Source organism: Neodiprion pinetum, chromosome 7 (genome assembly GCF_021155775.2).
Source record: "Neodiprion pinetum isolate iyNeoPine1 chromosome 7, iyNeoPine1.2, whole genome shotgun sequence".
NCBI lineage: Eukaryota > Metazoa > Arthropoda > Insecta > Hymenoptera > Diprionidae > Neodiprion > Neodiprion pinetum.
The window spans coordinates 9157129-9179094 of NC_060238.1; the positions used below are offsets into that span (position 1 = coordinate 9157129).

At 39.3% G+C, this 21966-nt stretch overlaps 1 protein-coding gene across 1 annotated transcript in view; it reads right to left on the minus strand.

Annotated features, from left to right (window-relative positions):
* kl-2 (dynein heavy chain 2, axonemal kl-2) overlaps positions 1-21966 on the minus strand; it is a 1019064-nt gene that overhangs the window by 495301 nt on the left and 501797 nt on the right. Inside the window, exons 26-29 of the mRNA XM_069137782.1 lie at positions 14178-14398; positions 13988-14105; positions 5574-5745; positions 5260-5435 (exon numbers count right to left, since the gene is read on the minus strand). Coding sequence (XP_068993883.1) covers positions 5260-5435; positions 5574-5745; positions 13988-14105; positions 14178-14398 — 687 coding nt within the window. The remainder of the gene's footprint in view (positions 1-5259; positions 5436-5573; positions 5746-13987; positions 14106-14177; positions 14399-21966) is intronic.

Sequence of the window (21966 nt, forward strand, 5' to 3'; positions counted from 1 at the left end):
ACGGGTAGCAAAAAGGTCAACGTCGGAGGCCCCGAAAGAACGCATAATTTTGCTGAATGCTACATTTGACAGCGCATATTCAGTTTCCGTCTCCAATCTGCCCGATTCAAAATCCGCTTCAGTGTTTTCTTTTGTGCTAATAAACGACGCAAAAATCCAAATATTTCTCTTTTCACAATAGTCCCATATCGCTCTGGCCAACCTATTTAGTTCTTCAAAACGGACTCCGCCCATTCTATTAATGTAGGAAATGGCTGTTGTATTATCGATTCGCAATAACACGTCACAGTCACGAAGGTTGCTAGCGAAATACTTTAACCCAAATAGAGCCGTTATCAACTCTAGTACATTAATATGTTTCTTTCTTTCCTCTATGGTCCAAAACCCATAAGATCGTTTGATCTTGCAGGAAACTCCCCATCCTGATAATGAAGCATCTGTGAATACCTTGGAGTTCTAATCGAATTCTCTTCCGATGATATAACTGTATCCCACCAGATTAATTCGGGTTGAAGGTTCACCGATAAGTTCATATATTTGTCATAGCAAACATTATTTTCCTTTAGTGCGAGGTATCGAGCTCTTCCGAAAATTTTCGTATAGCCGAATCCGTATCTGACAGCTGGACAGTACGCAACTACTGTTCCCACAAATTCGGCAAAATCTCTGATTTTACAACGTATGATTGAACGATACTTGGCAATTAATTTCTTAATTCTTTCTCTCTTCTCATGTGTAAGTTCAACAGACATCTTTACCGAATCAAACAGAAACCCAGGTATGTACACCTTTTTGACGAAACTAAATTACATTTTTTCTTGTTGATTATAAACCCCAATTTCTGAAGCAACGAAAGAGTATCGCGAACATTCTCCTCGCATTCCTTAAAGTTTCGTCCTATAAGTAACAAATCATCCAGGTAAACTACCGAAAGGTGGCCTTGACTTCTTAGGTCCTTTAATTTGAAATGTTCGGTCGCGACGAATTCGTTCAATTTCTTAAGATTTGAAATAAATCTGGAGCTACCGTCTGGTTTTGGTACCAGAAAAATACTCGAAAGAAACTGAACCTTAATCGTCTCGCACGGTACGACAGCGTCAATTTCAAGAAGTTTCCGGATTAAATTTTCCATCTCCAATTTCTCTTTATGAGATCTGCAAGCATTGTTACAGAAACCAACTTGATATGGCGGAGACTCAAAGGGTATCTTGTAGCCCCTTAACCAGGACAAAATTATAAAGTTAAAGGTGATCTCTTTCCAATTGTGTGTGAGAAATTTAAGTCTCCCCGCAACAAAACTTACAGGTTCTAATATCGCTTTCGATGATAACTTCGATCCTGTCCCTTCGTCTCTAGCTTCTGATTGTCTCGACGATGTGTCGTATATCCCTGATTCCTCGGTTGTTTCCTCCCGCCCAACGTCGATGGATATTGTTTCTGGTTACCTAGCGGTCAACGATGCGGAAGCTTGGAGTTTTTTGCCGGTTTTACTTGAATCTTCGGAGCTGGCTTCAATTTTTTCCGAGAACTCTCCAGAGCTTTGCTGACTTCAATCTTTCGTCAAATTGTTTCCCAAATAACCACTTATCAGGTACGGCGGCGTTTAAAATGTCTTTGAAGGACGCATTTAAGTTATCCAAAATCAAACTCTTTCTTATAATTGATTTGTCATGTTGCAGGTCCGCCAACAACCGACCGACATCGCTCAGAAGTTCTAGAGTCGTTAATTTTTCGTCTCTGCTCTCAACAATATCCGAGAAAGCTTTTCCAACGGCCGCAAGACAGGCGGTAATTTTTGTCTGCTTTGCGATAATCCATTGGTTTCTTTCAACGACTGACTCCAATATTGACGCTTGAACTTCGGGGTTTACCCTTGGAGGATCAATGATCGCGCTGTTAGACGGAGGTGGATATTTCTTTACAAGAACCACCCTATCATCCGATGGCAGTCCGTTCGTTGAAATCTCTTCCCAGCGAATAATTAAATCCTTGGGAATGACCCCAGCGAGTTTCGTTCCTCGATGAAACGTTTTCCCATGATTTCCAGAATTTTTCGATCGAGAGGGGTGTCTCTAGAAATCATATGCTCGATCTGTTGTGAATTTTGATCGGAAATCTGCTGCGCGGCTTGCGAACAACTTTCTCCATTTATTGCAGAAACACCAGACTTCTGAGCATCTTATCGACTGTGCTGTTGTCCTAGACTAGATGTGTCAATGTCCTTTAGAGCCACTGTCCCAGATCCACAAGCTACGCTAGTGCCCTGCGTAGTCATTATATTTGGGATTTGTTGATCCCCTTGTGCATCAGCCAAAACAGCGGTTTGCGGAAACTGTAAGTTTCCAGACCCATTGGATGCGCTAGGCGTCTGCCGAGCCTCAAATTGAGAAATCCGCCCACGTGTCCTCTGCGGTGACATAACCTCGCTTCTGGCTCGAGAACTCTGTGAGAATTTAGAGCTGCGACGGTGTCCTGAGCAAAAACAATAACGTACCTCGAGTAAAATTTTTTCTAAGTGGAACTATCCTGCGCAGGTTAGAGCCTGTACACGTGGAGTGTTCCCGAGTGGTTTTACCCGAGAATAATTCTCTCACGTGGGTTAGAGCCTACACGAGTGGCTTCTAGAGACTTTTTGGATCAGAGTAATAACTCTCTTAAACAGGTTAGAGCCTGAACAAGTGATCATCAGTCTTTTATTATAAATCCGTATGCAAAGGGAAACAGAAGACCCATCTTCTTCTGATGGATCCTGTAACAGGGTAAAAATAACCGACATGTCACACTTACGACGTTTCCTTTTTCGGCGTTTCTTTTCTCCTTGACGAATAATCAAATCTTCCAAACGCTTGAGGCGTTTCTCGAGACGGTTTTTCTCGTCCGTGTCATCAAAAGACGAACTTCTGTGTCGTTTTCCGTTTATTATTTTAATCTTTTTCGCGATTTAATAAAAAATAATTGTGGTTTTCGTGACACAAAGAAGAAAAATGAGTTGCAATGACAACACAGCCAACAGTTTGGACGAAAAAGTTTATAGTTGGCTTTAAATATCCGGTGATACTGCCATGAAGTAGGATACTACACGATGATCTTGAGGAAGAGGCGCGAAATACAATTACCAGTTTTCCTGTAAATTTTACTTCATTTTTTTTTTCGGTGTAGGCACCGCAAACCGTGTCAGTACGGGACATGTCTTACGCCGGCCAATGTAACAACGCGAAGAGTAGATACATTTTGATGAAAAAATTGAATAAATAGTTTTTGAGATAAAAATTTCCGAAATTCGCCTACTTTTTTAGTCATTTCATCGGATATGTCCCCTAGAATTACAATCAAACTAAAGGATTCCAAAATTTTTTTCCCGTGTTAGATGAGTGCTTTGCTACATCTGCTTTCAATCTATTACACGTGAGTCAGTTAGGCCTTTTGCTCTAACACTGCTCGGTTTTGAATTTCAAGGGAGTTAGGCAGGGCTTAGGTCAACACTGCTTGAAATCCACTCGGTGAGACACGCAGACGCTTTGCTCTAACACTGCTGCTCTTATAGGCCAAGAGCCAGAGCAATAAAACAAGGTTCGTAATGCAATTTTCTACACCCCAAGTTTTATTGTTTGAACATGTTCAGGGGTTTCCACTGAATATAAATGCAAGTTGTTGTCATAGGGGGGTGCCCGCGTTAGCCGACATCTTGGAAAACACGTTTTTCAAAAATCTCGTGAACCGTGCATCGTATGACAAAAATAGTAGAGATCATTTTCGTAGATAATAACATCCAAATATAATATAATAATAACATTGATTATTATTTATAATAGTAGTATTAATAATTTCTGAACATCTTATGCCGTCACAACGGTTTCTACAACCGGAATGTGTTAACTTGCCGCCACACCGCGTGGACTGGGGTAATCCTTGGATCAGATTATTTAATACGTCCGTCTTGTTCACCTACGCTTTGTAGCTGTGTGAGTAGGTATGTGTAATAACAGCAGAACGTTACAACTCATACTGCAACTTCTAGTAGGCAAAACTTGTCTTTGCGTTTCCTGATGTGAGTCAACATTCTACAAGATTACTGCTCAGAATGTTTTTAGTAATTTTCAAGCAAAAATTATTTTCTGTTCACGTCGATCATATTTTTATTTTGTTGTATTAGAATTTTCTGTGCGTATTGTCCAGGACTGTTTATAAATAGTAAGTGAAATGAATTAGATGATTAAATGACTGAAAGGGAATTGAATAGTGTGTCGAAATCTAAAGAATGTCACGCATCTGTGTTCCAGATCATTTTGGCTACTTAGATAATTCTTATTGATTGTCTTAAATGCTCGAAAACTAACAATGTCGGTTATAGTGACGGGTGTGGGTGTGAATTTTTCGAGATCAAATGGTTTTTCCTACGGAGTGACTCAAGTTTTTGCTTGGTGCACTCACTTCATTGCCATTGTTCCTCGACTTTGAGCAGACCTTTTCTTTATAATTATGTTACCTCAAACCTCAGGAACTGAAGGCTAGCTATAAAGGCAGTGCTAAACCAATACTAAAGGTGGTGGGATATGGCTCTTGGGAAGACACTTGTGAATTTATACTGTAACAGCTCATTGCTAGACTAAAACTTTACGTCAGTGTTTGCGAATACTACAGCATAGCTACAAAGCAATTATTAAAAAAAAGAACCTCAGATAGCACGCAAAATATATTTCTTTTTTCTACTTGTTATTTTTATAATGGTAATAGGTTAGCTACCTGATGTCGCAGTCTGCATGTAAACCAACCAAAATAAGTTAAAAAATACGATGAAATGAGATTAGAACCAGTAAAATACTGAATCGTGCGCCCACGCTCACAAAAAAATCTAGTCAACCCGTTAATGTTATTCAATAACCAGTCAGGATATTCATATCGTATGATAATTTTCTAATTTTTTGTGATGTCAAATAAGAGAACCCTGTAATGTAAAAAATTCTAATGCTTGACCGAATAGATCTCTTGCTGCAAAAATCAGGCGCCCGTGCCAAATAAAGGTTAATTAAAGCTGTGATTTGCAAACCAGATTGATTTTTTCGTAACTTTTTCGAAGGAAAATCATTATTTAGGCCTTGTAATAAATACACCAAAAAAATGTTGATGCATTAACATATCCAAAGGTGACGAGCAAATGGGGGGCCATGAGAATCAAACAAGTGTCAGATTCTTAATAAATTATGCACCTACTTAAAAGTATTGAATACGCAAGCATAAAATATAATCCAATCCACTTACTCATTTTGTACATTTTTTCAATCACATCCCTGGCATGGATTTCTATGACAACTAATGCTTTCAACTTCAAACGTTGAAGTTTATTCAGATTTCCACGAATAGCCTCAGAATACTTTGTCAGTACTTGATTTTGTTTTTTCTTCAGTTTTTTCAATGGTTTCTTGGATTCAAGTAATCTGCAATGAAAGTTTGAGTACAAGTACAACAAATTTTCTGGGTCTTGCAAAAAATATAATTGTAGCAAAATTATTTTTTGCTGTTCGAAGAATTCAACAATCAACTGCGGAAAATAATATAATGATTGGTTAACTAACTTGCAATGTAAAAGTGTTCTTGTACAGTCAGTCGTCCATTGAATTTGAGTCGAAGTGATCCCAGGTTGACCGGGCCATTCCTTGACCCACCTGTCACGTTTCGCTAGCATTTTTCTCAAAGCTATCCGACATTGTCGCAATACTTCTCTGAGACAACCCCGCATAGCTGCTTCTAGATTAGTAAACACAGATTTGAGTGAATCTTATGCTTGCTACTTAATAGAAAATGACATGCAGAAATATTTTGATTTTTTATACACACATCCACATTTGAATTTATTTCACTGACTTTTATAATATTGAGTAATAGCAAAATTGAGTTACCTAACGTTAATCGGGATGCATTTGGACCATTACGTCTTTCAAGAATCTAAAACCTTTTGTACTTAGTTTATGTGAGATGTGTATTTTATCATCAAGAGATGTCATCGCATCTGGCACCGAGTACATTGAAAAAAAAAATTCAGCACGCGAGCCGACGCACTCTCTGTTACGGCGAAGAGAAGCCTATCTGCCTATCACTCTCGAAGAAAATCTTATCACACACTTCTCCTTTTTCACGATGAAATCTGACATTCGATAATTTGATTCGAAACATGGTTTCTAAGAGCTTTCGTTTAAGCTCCATATCAATGCAATCGGTGAACGGCGAGCTGGATATGTGTGAAGACAACCACGCCACTCATATACGTGTGTCGCGGCCATTCTTAAGATTTAAAATTTGCCGTTTTACCGACGGAGGTTACCGATCGATGACGCAGTGAAGCATAAGATTAAGGAGATGACTAGTAAATTTTTAGAGAAAAATCTTAGGGAGAAAGTTCGAGAATATTAAAAGAGAGAAAGACTTGTTATCATTTAACTTTTATAGAGAAATAACACACCTGGAAAAAAATCTTCAAATGTTGTTTCTATTGTTTTTACAGGTATGAATTAAAGTAACTAGTTAGCTTTATACATAAGGTAAATAAAAAAAGAGAGAAAGACTTATTATCATTTAACTTTTATAGAGAAATAATATACCTGGAATAAAAGCTTGAAATTTTGTTTCTATTGTTTTTACAGGTATGAATTAAAATAACTAGTTATCTTTATACATAAGGTAAATAAATCTATTGTTTGTATAGAGAAACGCAGTTGAGTTCTTACTCTAACCTCCAAATTAAATAGTTAATCGGATAAGGAGAAACTTATTGCATTTGTAATGTGTAATATTTCAAATCTCGTCAAAATCATCAGTTAGATCGAGAATTTTCAACGACTTCAAGTCTGGATACAGAGATATGGGACATATGATTTGAAGTTGTATGATTATAGTGATGACATATAGAGGCACCGTTGTATGCTCGAAACAGACCAATCTACAGAATGTCCCAGTTCAACTAACACAACTGAATAACTCCAAAAATTGCAAGCAGATCAAAAAATGCATCAAGTAAAAGTTGTTGGATATCGAAGGGCTAACCCAACTATAACCTTCACTTTGGAATCGATCTTGATTTTTAAGGTTATTTAAGGGTCAACTTGTGTCTTTCAAATAGAAAGTCCTGTTATTGACTTCGAATTCCAAAAGGACACGAAATTCTACGTTCAGATAATTTCCAAGGGTCATTTAAAGGTCAAATTTGGAGAAATGGAGCTGGAAGGCCCGCTACGTTCTCGTCGTGGGCTCAGGGGATGCTTACACATGGCAAGAAAATATGTACGAGTAAGCATCGGGGAGAAGGGGATTGCTTATCAAAAAGTCTTTGACTCTGTACAGACTTGTGCTTTAAGTAGCTGAGTCATGCAATGCGTTATTGAATGCATTAGTTTGGCTTTTGGGGCCACTTCGATCCATAACAACAGTACGTATCATTGGTCAAGGTCAACGATGTATGGCATTCTTTGACCCAAACAGCAATATCAAGATTTACCACCTCTTCTGCACTAAGCGGAAATTTGAACTTTATATGACTAGAGGTCACTTTGACTCCTAACATGGATATCTATTTTAATGCAGAATTTTGTGCTCTTTCGGAACCCAAAGTAAAAAGTAGGGTTCTCTTTGGAAAACACAAGTTGACCTTGAAATAACTTTAAAAATGAAGATTATATGAAGGTCATAGTTTGGTCAACTCTTCGATAGCCAACAACTTTTATTTGCAACATTTTTTGACTGGTTTGCAATTTTTCGAGTTATTTAGCTGTGTAAATTGAAATGGGACACCCTGCATAATCAGTGACCAGTGTACGGAGTTAGAAATAAGAACGGGTGTCGATCTCGATATATTTGGCCAGTAGTATGCGAGATTTGTGTGAGAATGAAAATGACATAAAAAGTAGCTCGACCCAAACAAAAATTGCGTGAAGATGGAAATGAAGAGGTATACCGATTTTGCTATAGCCCATTGCTATTTAGATGGTAGTGCAGTATACGAGTTAATTTCATAAACAGTCTGCAACTACTAGTCAGTTGTTTTAACTGCATGATACAAGATGCGAATGAACGGATCAGAAGAAAATCTGAAGCAGTGTTGAGAAGTTGTCAGTGTCGGAGATCCTCTTATAAAAGAAGAGTTGTCACGAAATCTCGAAGTTCGAGTTATTTCTGAAGCTGCTATAGACGTATTTTCATTGGCTGTCGATGTCGTGTTCGGAGTTCGTTCATGTGCGTATTTCAGATCGTAGAAAAAAAAACAATTGCAGCTCATCCGATCGCGATCATGTCAGATACATTTATTTAGCGACGCGATCGTGTCAAATAAATTTATTTAGCGACAAGAGTGAATAAGTGATGAAGAAAAGTAAGAGCGATTTTACGTCGAGCGAGGAACTCGATGCGTTAACGGCGGGTGATAATACAACGTAAGTATTTTAGTTCTCTTTTTTCATATGTTACACGTCATTTTGGGAATTAAATTTTCTTTTTGCCACATGGTTACCATATCACCCACAGCGAATTTTATCAACAAAAAAATTGCCGACTATGGTCGATTTTTTTCATTGACCTAACGGTAATATTGTTATTCAAAAAGTTATAAGACAGTTAAAGAAAAGCGCGCGCTTGCGCGCGCGGTGACCCTAGTGATGATAAATCATTGAACATCATTCACATCGATTTTCATCTACAATGCATAAACATTGCCGCTCGGAAATTACACCGAGTACAGCTTCATCTTCTGGAATAATAATGCCTCCAGTTTAAAAGTTGTGAGTGCTGAGATGTCGACATAATTGTGATAATAAATAGAAAAGCATTTGAACATTCGCTGAAATGTAAGTCCCAAAAATGTATGAGGTTTATTTTATCAGATGGGCATTAAAAAATTATTATTCTGGCCGCTGTGCTACGACTCTGCTTATTATCTCGTTACCGTTTTACGCATGTAGTCGTTGTCACTTTTTCTAAACTGATTTACTCTAATACGACTGAAAAGCGCACATTACTGGCTTATTATCGACCTTGGCATAAATATTATTTAGGTACCGTAAGTTCGAATCGAATCAGTGAGACGAATGTCTAAGCCTCACTTTGTAAGTACGTATTTGATAATTATAACAAGTGAAAGATAGGATAAGCTTCCGAAAGCCAGAAACCGAATTTTGCCATGAAATTTGGTACACACATTCCATTTGACTATCTAAGAGTGCCCTTAAAAGGATTTTTGGGAACTCACAATACTTATCAAGCTATTGCATTTTTTGAGTTCGTTTTCTAGTACGCTCTGACATATTTATATATCTCTTGCCGCGCTCTCATGCGCTATTTATATACTGTAACGTGGTATTTCCTTTTATGTATGCCCGCTAAAAGATGCTCTCTGAACACTGGGCGAAACCCATGGTTAGGGGTTGCAGGGATCGGGTCGCGAAGTAATGATAGGAGAGCGCCAGAACTGGAGTCACGCATCCGAGCTTCCGAGGGGGACACAGTACCGAATCATGATCGAGATGTTGCAGGATTTAGTTTTTTATTTTTGGGTACATCGGCCACCAGCCAGCGGCCAACTTCGACGTCGAGGATATTTCGGCGAGGCGGAATAGCGACGATCTCGCGGGAAGGATGTTGAGGCTGCGGAGGGGGAGCCAACGCAGATCCCTGCAGCGCTGGAATCCAAGGCGGACGCGATTCCCGCTGGCGGCCGGCGCGCCGCAGCTTCCCCCACTCACCCCGCCTACACCGGATCAAGGCAACCGCGAGAGACCGTCCAGCGACGAGGGAGCACCACTTCTTGGGGGTATGACGTCACGAAGGGAATAGCGTAGCGAGATCGGCGTTGCGGCCGATCGGCAATGCCTTGGCACTCTAGTTCTGGCGATCGGGAGATATAGTTGCAGGGTGAATAACCGTAGCGAGTTCGTCCGATTGAGAGTTAGCGAGAATCATCATGGCAACACCAAGGACTCATGAGGGGGTTGGCGAGTTCATGAATTGGATGTGGAGCGGTAAGCGCTGTTAATATTCTCGCGAAAGAATTTCGAGAGTCATTAAATAACGGCTTGCTGAGAAACGGATAGCCATCGAGGATTGACGTTATCGAAAGTACTCGAAATTCCTTGGCCGACACCTTTGCTTGGTGACCGTAGCCTGAGTTGCGCGCAATAAAGTAGAGCCAATTTTGAGTGACCGAGAAGGTCGAGTAAAGTCACGGGTAGGAGTCGAGGCACTATTGTTTCAAATTGAGTGTAACCAAATTCTGTTGCACGGGGTCACGTCGAGTCAAATTAGGTAAAATGTCACCTCTCGCGTAGGTCGCAAATCGTTGAAAAGGGGAGCGTTCGAATTCGCGGATCACGTTAGGTCATTATGGGAAACGAGGAGTTTGGATGCGTTGCGATAAAAATCATACGATTACCGTGGAGACCGGGTTATTACGAATCAAAACTAGAGATGCGAGTAGCGCGTAAATAAGGGTTGGTTCTAGTTATGGCCTTTGTGAGTTAGCATTGCGGATTGGCGATTAACGCTTTATTTCGTGGAGGACGATAGCGGCTAGCACGTCGATTACGATTTTGGTCTGATTTTTTTGAATTTTTTCGTCTAATGGTTTATTGTCAAGTGGCGATTACCGCTGTATGTAGTAGAGGACGATCGCGGTTAGCGCGCTGGGTCAAATTCTGTTTTGGTTTTGAGTTATTGTTTATGGTTAAGGCAGCGACTAGCACATGTAGGCTTAGAGGTCGTCTAGATTTATTTATTTTTTTTGTTGTTTTTTTTTTTCTGTTTTGTTAGATCTAAGTATTTGATGTTGAATCGCGAAGAGCGAATTTTAAATTATTCTTTCATTTGTTTTGTATTATCGCTGTCTGGAAATATATCATTTTAATTTTCTATTAGCTCAGGAAAATAACGTATTGATGTTGAGTATCTCGCACTCTCTGTACCCAAAAATTACCCCTCCCCCCTCCGCGGTACTGAGCTACCGAGCATATTTGCGAGGCATAACGCATTGACGGTTTCGAGGCGTGTTTATCACGCCAGGCGCCCAACAATATTTCGCGATATTGTTTTCTTAACCCAGGTTACATCGAGGACGCCAAATTATTGTATATGTGGTAAGTTCTCGGTCATTTCTCCGAGTGATCGAGGTACGGAAAAATCCATGTCACAATACATAATATAAAGTGGGCTGCGACAGTTAAATTTCATGTTTTTCGTACGGGATATATGGCACATTATAGCTTCAGTTGTGTCCCTGTTGTGACTATTTTCTTTAATGTGACGATTTGTTTTTTTTTTAATTTTATTACAATTTTAGCTACGTTGGATGAACTATCGACTTTTATGTTTCCAATAGCAAATCGTCAATCTGAATACGAATCATGAGGACGTTCAACCATGAGACACTTTCGTTCTCATACCAAATAAATAAATAAATTGGGGGTGTAAAATAAATTATTAAAAAAAAAAAACACTCATTCATCCATCCATTCACTCTCAAGATTAAAATAACGAATAAATAAATTAAAGGTGTATAAATAAAATGGTAAATAGAAATCATTAAAAAATTATTCATTGATTCGTCCATTTATTCGCAAGATTTAAAATACACTCCCCACACACAAAATATTCGAGTAAAAATGTCTTGGTTATCTTCCCATTCCATTGCGTGCTATTGCGAGTCTATTCTACTTTCTCAAGACTCCGGCCACCTTTGATTCTTTACGTCCATCCAACTTTTGTTCTTTCTGTCGTCGTCGAAGTCTGTTTCGTAATGTTCGTTTTCGTAGATGTATTTTTCACTTCATGTTATATGACCAGGCAAAGAGAAAGACAAACCATGACTCCCAGACACTCTGTTATTCGTACAGCATCTTATCGTCAAATCCCTTCCCGCGTTACCGCAAATCCCGTCCACCACATCATCGTCATCCCGAACGCCGCGTCTGGCTTGTCACCGTACTATCTTCACTATCTGACTCTTACACTATCATACGGGGGCCGAATTTATTCCAACTTTTGGGCTGTACGTAGCAAGAGATATACCTATAAATATATCAGTGTGCTAAACAGCGTACTCAAAAAATTCAAAATCTCGATAAAATTGTGAGTTGTCAAAAATCCTTTCAACTTCCCCCGAAGATGGTCAAATCGAATGTGTTTGTCAAATTTCACGGCGAAATTCGGTTTGCGGTTTTCGGAACTACACCCGAAAAATGTATGAATATTTTCACCTAAAATTGAAGAACATTTTGGATAAATCTATAAATTATCAAAAAACTTTATCGCTATCGAGCCTACACACATATTTGAAATTTATGAAATTTTGGTTTGAAATGTACTGTTCAAAAAAAGTAAGAAATGATCGATTGTTCGATTTATTTTTACTGATTCATTTGGCTCATGTACGATTATTGTTTCAGACTCAATTGATCGTTGCATCGATTATTTTTAGCTTTATCACCATCACTACATTTTACAAGCAAAAGTTGAAGTCGTTGAAAAGTTGAACAAGATGTTCAAAACTAAACTGTAATGTGATCATTATCACTGATTATTACGCCCGAACTGTGCTGCTGAAAATGCGTTCTTTTTGTGGAATTTCTGAGTGAAGCATAAAAGCCGACCGATATCTCGTCAAACAGTTGTTCACAGTCTGGAGCCTGGTTATAATACTGTCGAATAAAACTTATATGTAATCACTTTCATACCAACATTGTGAATCTACGTAAGCCGTGATCTCAAGTTTTTGAATACAATCTTTTTCCCTCAATATCAACCATTATTTTTAAAACCTATTTCTTCAGATGAAAGACAGAACCTTACGGAATTCAATGGCTTACTGATCGACGCGGGCCACTAAACGTCATGTCGATACTTGTCAAACGATCTGCTTGTTTTCCTTAATTCTGCTGCAGGTGCGGATTCCGAACCTTCAACATTTTGTCGATGGACGCGAAACGCTACACTGCACGCTGCAACTTGTAGGACGATCTGTTTGTTTTCTGCAAATTCATCATCGATGCAGGTGCAGATCCAGAATCTTAAACGTTTTCCCAATCGAAGCGGGCCTTTTGAAGTTGTGTCCCAACTTGTCCAACGATTCCAAGAACTGTTTATATTCATAAATTCTGAAAATTCATCATTGCAAGTCCTCCAACGTCTCACTCCCCTCACTGGTCATCCGAGGATAGAAGCACTTTAACGATGCTTACTCCCGATGGAAGAACCTTCTAGAAGCTGACTCTTGCCGAACTTTGCAAGGTTTTTCCGGCTGCACTTTGAAATTGCTAGATATGTGTCGATACTATGGTAAAAGTAGATCACGAGATTTTTTATTGATGCTGGTAAGGAGCGATACAAATTTTAGCCACTGATTATGGTAACGTGTAACACTGTGGTAAAGGTCGAACGCAGGATTTTTCACTGATGAAGGTGATAAAGTAACGTGCATGTAGATAATTTTACCAAGAACGATGGTAACGTAAAACGCAAAGCGAATAATTTTTTCCGCTGATCGATAAATCCAGCCACGGTGGGTATAACTTCTTTCACCCCCTCGCCACTATAGAAAGTTTTGCATCCGGAGTGGTATCAGTAATGCAGGAATTTGTGTTCAGAACTCTCCTCATTATGATACTTATATCATTTTCTTTAGCTTCGAATAAAAGTGTCCTTCTCTCACAATATTGTGGATATTTGTGAGTTATATATTTGTACAAACCGCTATTACATTGAAAGAGGAGTTGAGAATATTTCAGATTTTCCTGTAAAAAGCTGTGTTTTTCTTAACAAATATCTAAATAGAAATTGTAAAAACTTCAGTAATTCAATTATGATACTCCAGCAATAATGCTCTACTTGTCATTAAGTAACTCAATTTTTTGTGAACACTGGATTGTAAAGAAAAATGGTCTCCACTGAGAGTTAATAGATAATCAGAGACTACGAATGCTTAAAATCAACTCAAATTGTATACATTTTTTCTTACCAACTTCGCACAACCATACTTCCACTGGTCCCTCTAGTGTCGTAGTAAACAAAAACTCAACATATTCGCCTTCGGATGAAGTCATGCCTTCAACAACTTGTTTATTTGTCAGATGTTGCTGTGGAGTTGAATGATGTCTCTACAATCGTTATAAAATTCAGACTTAACCGTCACAATAAATTGTGTTTACCTTGGAAATTTTCAGAGATTTAATATTTTCAAACAACTTCTTGACATGCGGTTGAATTAGTTCAGGCTTTTTTGAGTTTGCCAGAATTTCAAGGAGATCATCATTTGATATGAAATAGAACCTCGGGAATACATGTCGTTTTGTTTCTAGATACGCATCAAGGGCATGTTGGATTCCATCCAATTCATCATTCAGTTTGTTCAATCTATTCAAGAGGTCAGCTGTTGAATACATATATATTGAGTGTTGACTATTAATCAATAACCTCATATTGTAGTTAAAAGATATATTCTTACAACATTATTTCAGATGAGATAAACAGACAGCAAAAATGGCGTTTTACGTGAAAATGCTTTTCACGCTGACAAGAAAACGGTGAGATTAGTTCCCAAAGTTATTGGAACACATAATCATTCCATAAGTTGTATCGTATTTGTATGATTTTCGTGATAGTTGTGCAATAGGGATATGCAAAATAAAATTCTGTAGTAGAAATCATTTCTGCCTATACGTAGAGAACTTTTTTTGTCACCGTCAAAATAAACCAAGGCTTTTTTTTTTTAACTTAGCGGTTTTAATATTGAATTGATTTTTAAACCTTGGCGATCCAGGGTCTAATACTAATTGCAAATCTTCGATGGTATAGATAGAAAACCTAACGTAATACATGAGAATACGTATTATAACCAAGTCAGCATGATACTACAATATATTAAGTCAAATCAAATACTATATGTTGTGGCGTGTTATTTCATAGCCCGTCACATGTGTTAATTATCGCACTTTCCTATGTACAGAATGTCGCTAAAAATACCGAAAGCAAGTCTGAGGCCAATACTCCAAAAAGAACGACTAGTTATCTTTAAGTGAAATTCTCTTTCTTAAGCTAATTCTATCATATTTTCTAATTTTGTAACGCTTCACGAGAACCGACTACGAAACTTCCGCTTCGAGATACCAGGACACTGCCTGACAGGGGTCACGTACCAGCTTAACACCCATCACCACCGACTACGGACTAACGAATACCGCTGAATCCACTCCCGATGGATGCCTACCTAAGTTGTGAACAGGGTCGTGCGTGATGCACAAACAGTACCTCCAACTATTTAAGACTTATTGGCCAGAAGCCGAACCACGAATCAACGCTTCTACCGCTTGGATGCATCGACAGACGGCGTACAGGGCTGTGCGTCAAAAACACAATAACGCCTTCTGTCGACGATACTTATCAGTCTGGAGCTGAACCGACCATGACACCTACTAACTCGTTGTCTATAAAAAAAAGGACGGTTGTCTCTTAATGAACCGTCTTATCGAAGGGCTGTGGCGTGGGTTGCGCTCGACTATGCGGATCTATCGGACTATCGGACGGACCACGTAGATCTGGTGGATACAGTGTGGGGATCCGGGTTGAGGGCCATCACCATCAGATCGTTCCGGCATGAGGGCTCCGATGAGCGAGTGCCGCGATGCAGCACCAACGAAATAGCCACAACGAGGAGTACCAGTAAAGCAAAGAGTGAAGTACAATCGGTCGCAAGTCCGAAGTATCGGTAACGCAATATTCTCGCACACTTCAATTGTCACGTGCGGAGCGGTCTCGCACGCGACGACTTCAACCCTGTAAGTACTCGCAGAGGTTTATATTTATTTTCTATGTGGGTTAGGAGGTGAACGTCCTCTACAGGGCGTTCCCCGGGAATAGGATTGGAGGATTTCAATTTATCGTACCAAAGTTCATGATGGAAAAGCCAAATTAGAAATGTTTAATAAGTCAAGTGAACCAAAAGCAGAGAATTCTTGAAACAAGGGAGCTTACAATTTGTTCTAAATCTAGTTGGTTCCACTCATTCAATTACTCACTTTTCGTTGGTTACAGTCCGAATGGCTCACACTCTCACACAATTATACTCTATAACAACACTCACATACGCTTATCACTACACTTCTCTATGGAGTTCGTGGCTTAACGTTTTGCACTTATTACTAACTTGGAGACTGACGCCGCGACGCGAGATGCTTCGGAATACCGCTTGTAGAATCAGAGGGGTTCCCGCTCTAATCGTCGGTGATTCCAAGTCTGATACTCTTCACGCAGCAGCTCTGAAGGAGCCCGGGTTCCGTAGATGTCGTTCTTAGCTGTCTCTAACGGGGACTGACTTCGCTCGCTCGTCCGACACCCCTTGGAACGTCGGGCGGCGAGCGAGGCTTTTCGCTGAATTTACAATTCGAGGTTTTCGCTAAATACACAATTCCGGAACAAAGGCTCGCCTCGCGACCGTCATCCTCGAAGCGCGTGATTTCGCGCTCGCCTCATCCCGGTGTTGATTACACCTGGGATCTGGCGGGCGCGAAGACGCTGACGTTGCTGGCCGTCCAACTACGCCGTTGCGCTCGGTTACTCCATGAACTGGTTATAATAAAATATTTTATATAGACTAACTGATATATTTATGCTATGCTTCCTTGTTTCTAAGATATTAATAATTGACATAATCTGTGATATATTCTGGGTAAATATGCGGCGCTCGTGACACAATATCGCATCAAATGAGTGGTACGACTTCCCCTCTCACCAACGATACCGCACAGCTAAGGGAAAACATCTCCGACCACCGTCTGACGTCCCGATACCTTGATACCTGTCAGCGAAGAGGAAGAAAACAAACAACGAGGGATTATCGCCGCCTACCTGTAGACCCGACCTACGCAACCTGCTGGTCCAATTGGAATAACACAAATTTGAGGAAGAATCACATGACAGCAGCACGACGAAAATCAGGATCACCGCTCGTCTCGACACTCTACGCTCAGTTTTCGCTCTAGAAAGACGCGCACTCGATATATCATCCAGTTATCGCTATCTCTATAAGTACAGTTTCTCGCTTCGTATCGCATCTTCTGTACCTGTTCTACCTTCTTTTCACGTAAGTGAGGTCCCTTTTCTATTTTGTGAAGCCACGAAATTACTTGCAATATATCGTATCTTTATCTCTCTCTCTTTCTCTCTAGCAGTTGGTCTGCGTGAGCCACCTGGGCTCGTACCTTATTCTCTACTATTCCTCATCTTATCCCTTTCTATTTCTTATTGCAAGTAACTTCGCGACTGGTTGACTCTTACTCACGCATTGTTAGTGACTATTGCTTTATTTTATTATCTCTCTCTTCTAGAATACCTAAATACCTAATATCGCTGTATAGCAGCGTGTTCTGTTAAGTTATCAATTCTTACCTTAGCTATTGAGCATTACTATTTCGTTATACTTTTTCTGATTAACTCATAACTGTTTCTTTACCTATTATCTTTGAGTAATTATTTGTAGTGAGTGTACCGCGTTAGCGATCTTATATCTCACTCGTCGTTCTTTTGACTTTGGAGTATTGCGCCGTATCGAATAACATCTTTTTCAATATTTTCTTCGCGAATACCGCTAATCGTAGTTGTTCGTAGTCTCTTTGGTTCGTCGTATGCTGCGCATTAATTCTCTTGGGTATTTGTCTTAATCCCGAAATCATCTTTTACCGTTCCGAATATTATCTCTCTCATTGTTGCACTTATCGCAAACTAGAGACTACGTACTATCTGTTAGTTTCTATATTTTATAATAATTCTCTACTTGACCTGATTCCTTGAATTCACCTCGTAATTAATAATTTCCTGCCTCTGTTATATCTCTGATAATTTTGGTGATGTGATAACTATTACAATTTTTGTATTTCGCATGTTTCTTATAATCGCTCCTCGTATTTTATGGCTTGCTTGATTAATGCTCAATTTAAGTACCTTATGTCTTTCTCTGTTCTGCTTACTTATTGTAAAACCGTAATTATTATCTCGAATAATAGTATCGCGAGCCTACGCACATCTCTCATTTATTCTAAAAACGTCCTGTTTATTTGTTAAATCTCTCGCTTAACTTTCCTCTGGCTGTAAACTAATTGTCTCAGATATCTTAATTGTAGCTAAATCTCTTCAGTTATCCGCTTGTTATTAATATTTATCGCTTCTTGGTCAATATATTTGATACTATTTCTGCTTCACCTGTTTCTTATTTTATCTATTGGATTCAACCCCTCCCCTCTGCCATTATCTTGTCTATACTGAGCAAGCTGTGCAAAACCGTCGTAGAACCTGATCTTGTCTTTATCTATATCATTTCTTCTAATTATCTATTTTCTGACGCATATGCGTCTGTCGCCCTACAATCATATCTTTCTCTCTTATTATCTCTCAATATCTAATTATTCAGGTTAGCAACTGCACCGTAGGGTAACCAATCTTTAACCCTCGCACATTACCAAATGAAAAGATTGTTATAATGTATACTGTAACATTTGCCCAGATGGCAGTGCAGAGCGCACTGTCAGCTGATGCACCGGTGAGTGTCTTTGTCCCATAGAGATATAAGAATAGAGTCAGCCGATACGACCAGCACGCAATAGAAAGAGAAAGGGCAACTAGTGAGTCTGGTTGTCTTTGTCTTATCACGCATGCGCAGCAGGCGAGTCTCGGCCGCACTCAATACGAAAATATATATAAAAAAATCATATAATCAGTAGTAAGACTATGAATAGTAGTATTAATATAATTTAAATAAACTGATGAATCTCGAATTTTTCAAGGATATGTAAAGGTGAAGATATAAAAAAACATTCAATATTTAACTAAAAAGTACATTTATTGTGGACTTAATATTCTATTTGTTGCCCGCTGAATAGAGTCATTTCATTATTGCGCATTCTGATTCTTTCGATTGTTTCTCTTAATGAGGAACCTATAGTGCTATTTTTCGGGAAAGGCAACACGAACTAGGTTATGTTTGTGTCAACAACGTTCAAAAACTTTGGGCACGCCAGCACATGCGTGATTAGACAAAGACAACCAGACTCGCTAGTTGCTCTCTCTCTCTTTCTATCGCGTGCTGGTTTTCACTTACGTGCACTCCTATGGCTCACGTACTTTATTCTTATATCTCTATGCTTTGTCCTCGCTACAATAGATAAGTTATCGGATTTTGATATTCAAGGAACTCCAAATACCCGTTGCTAAAAAAATTGTTGAATTGTAAAGTCCCTGGCTCTTGCAGTTCCGGATTTTACACTTCCCTGCGTGTTGAGGTGCAGCGCGTGAGTGTTTTACCTCCTATTTAATCCTTTTTCTTATGAATGTATTTCTTACTCATAGGACTAGGATTTAACGCGTCGTCCTGAGTTTTATCCACTATTAAATACTGTAAGCTATCAGATCCAGTATTACCCTTCACTGTAGTCCTGAGTATCCACCGGTTAAGGTTTTCCTCAAACTCCCTATTTTACCTCCCTTAACGGTGGAAATGAATGCAGAGGTTGTTTTTAAATAAAGCTCAAATTGAACTTGAATACAAATTGGAACGCCCTTTTTATTAAAGGTAATCAACTAAATTCTGCTTTTGACAGCAATAACTTACATTGAAATAATCTTCTTATAGCTAATTTTCTATTCCAACTTACTCTGTTAAAGAAACTGAAAGTGTGCGAGAATTCATCGGTCCTAATCTTGTATGATATAAAGTGATATTTAAAGAATAATATGTGATATGTTTTATATAAGTTATTTTTTGGCGAATACGGTGGTATAAACCAGTGTTATAAACTGTGGTTGCTTCTGGTATGGGCGGAGCTTAACTCCAGTCAATTATATGACCTCACACTCAAACGCTCTGGTTCGTTCTGTTTGTGATTAAAGGCTTAATATTGGCGCCTCAATATCGAGACTCAAGTGTAGAAATGAATGCCAAAGTGTTATCAGATCGAGAATCGCCACTGATCAGGATGACAGCTCCTGAATTAAAAGGACACTCAGCTATTTTTCTAATCGACACCGGCGCAGATATCAGTCTAATTAATCTAAATTTCTACGATAACGGGAATGACAACCGTTAAAGTTAAAACTTTGGGAATAACAAATTTGATTTTACAAAACAAACCAAGTCAATTTTACGTCGTACGTTCAACCTTTTTGCTAAATTGCGACGATATATTAGGTATAAATTATTTGCGCGAGTGTAAAGCTGAGATCTCTTTTACACATTACACCTTGGTAACGACTACTGACCCGATTAGACCGATACGATTTATCGGATACGAAGAACATTTCGATACCGAAATAAAACCGCAAAAACGATTCTTTAAAATTCGTGCGTGCACAAAGCAAGCCATTGGTATTGACGTAACCAACTATGGTAGTAGGGAAGCTTATTTGCCACGCGTAGAAACCATCGACGGCGTATACATTTGTGAAGCTGCAGTCTCGGTACGAGATGGCGTATGCCATGTTCCTGCAATTAATACCTTGGAAAGAGATATTGAGATGGAGATTCCACCACAGAAAGTGATACCTTTTGAATATCACAACTTTCCGGAGGAGAATGAATATCACGATTCAAGTTCAGAAGACTTAAATTTAGAACCTGTAGTGACAGACCGATTGACAGGAATTTAATTAAAATTGCATTCAGATCACTTGAATATAGAGGAACGTGACCACATATGAGATATCATTGAGGAATTCCCAGAATTATTTCATTTACCTGGAGATAAATTAAAATCTCCACTCGGCATTCAGCATCGTATACCAACCGAGGATGATATACCGATTAATACGCGACAATATCGGTTCCCTCCAATACATGAAACCGAGATTGAAAACCAAATTAAAATTAAAATTGACAACGGAATAATAGTTCCTTCAAATTCACCATATAATTTACCCGTGTGGATTGTACCCAAAACACCCGATTCTGCGGCTAGAAAACGATGGCGCATGGTAATCGATAGTAGTATAGCAATGGGGGTTCTACTTACAGATTCCTGTTACCGACACTTACCGACATTCTCCCCAGACTCAAACCCTTCTCTGCGATGACGTCACAGTCTGCCGTACCGACTTGAGGTCAAAACCGTGCGAACTTACCGACAGTTGTATTGATCGACGGTAAGAATCGCACTGCTTTAGCAACAATTCTTATCGGTCGAAGGTCAAAATCGTGCTGTTTTACCGACAATCTTACCGACCGAAGGTCAGAGTCTTTATGTAGTGCTCGTCTGCCAACGGTAGAGGGTGCAGCGGGGGCGAGAACTTTTTCACCGTCCCGCATTCTTTTCCCACGAGAGGACTGCTGATGTGTAACATTAACCACTCCAAATTGCTTTCCCACGGTAGGACTGCTGATGTGTAACATCAACCACCCCCACATTCTTTTCCCACGTTATCAACTACGTGACATTCCAAAATTAATAGTTCCGAGAATTGTTTTTTATCCACTTGGATATCGCTGATGTGTAACATCAACCACCTCACATTCCTTTCCCACGTTATCAACCACGCGACATTCCAAAATTAATGGTTCTGAGAATTATTTATCACTCACTCGGATGCCGGTTTGATATCAACCACGTGATATTCTTTTGGCTTGTAACTGTCATGTGAACTCAACGATGAATTTGAAACGGGTTCAGTCAAGACCAGAGTGCAAGGTTGACCGATAGCTGTAATAGTATACATTCAGAGCCAAGGATCTGCGGTGTTGGGTTACTGTCGCTCTAAGAATGCTAAAAGGTGCGCGCGCATACACAAGCGTAAATCTGTCACATCAAACCAGGTCCACCGTCTGTATAAAATAGGTAAGCACATGAAACTTGTACATCAGTAGGACTGCTATTCTTGTGAGACGAAAACCTTAAAATCGTCATGATACGTAATAACGAATTTACCGACGAAGAAGTGATTATCGGATTCAGCAACGCG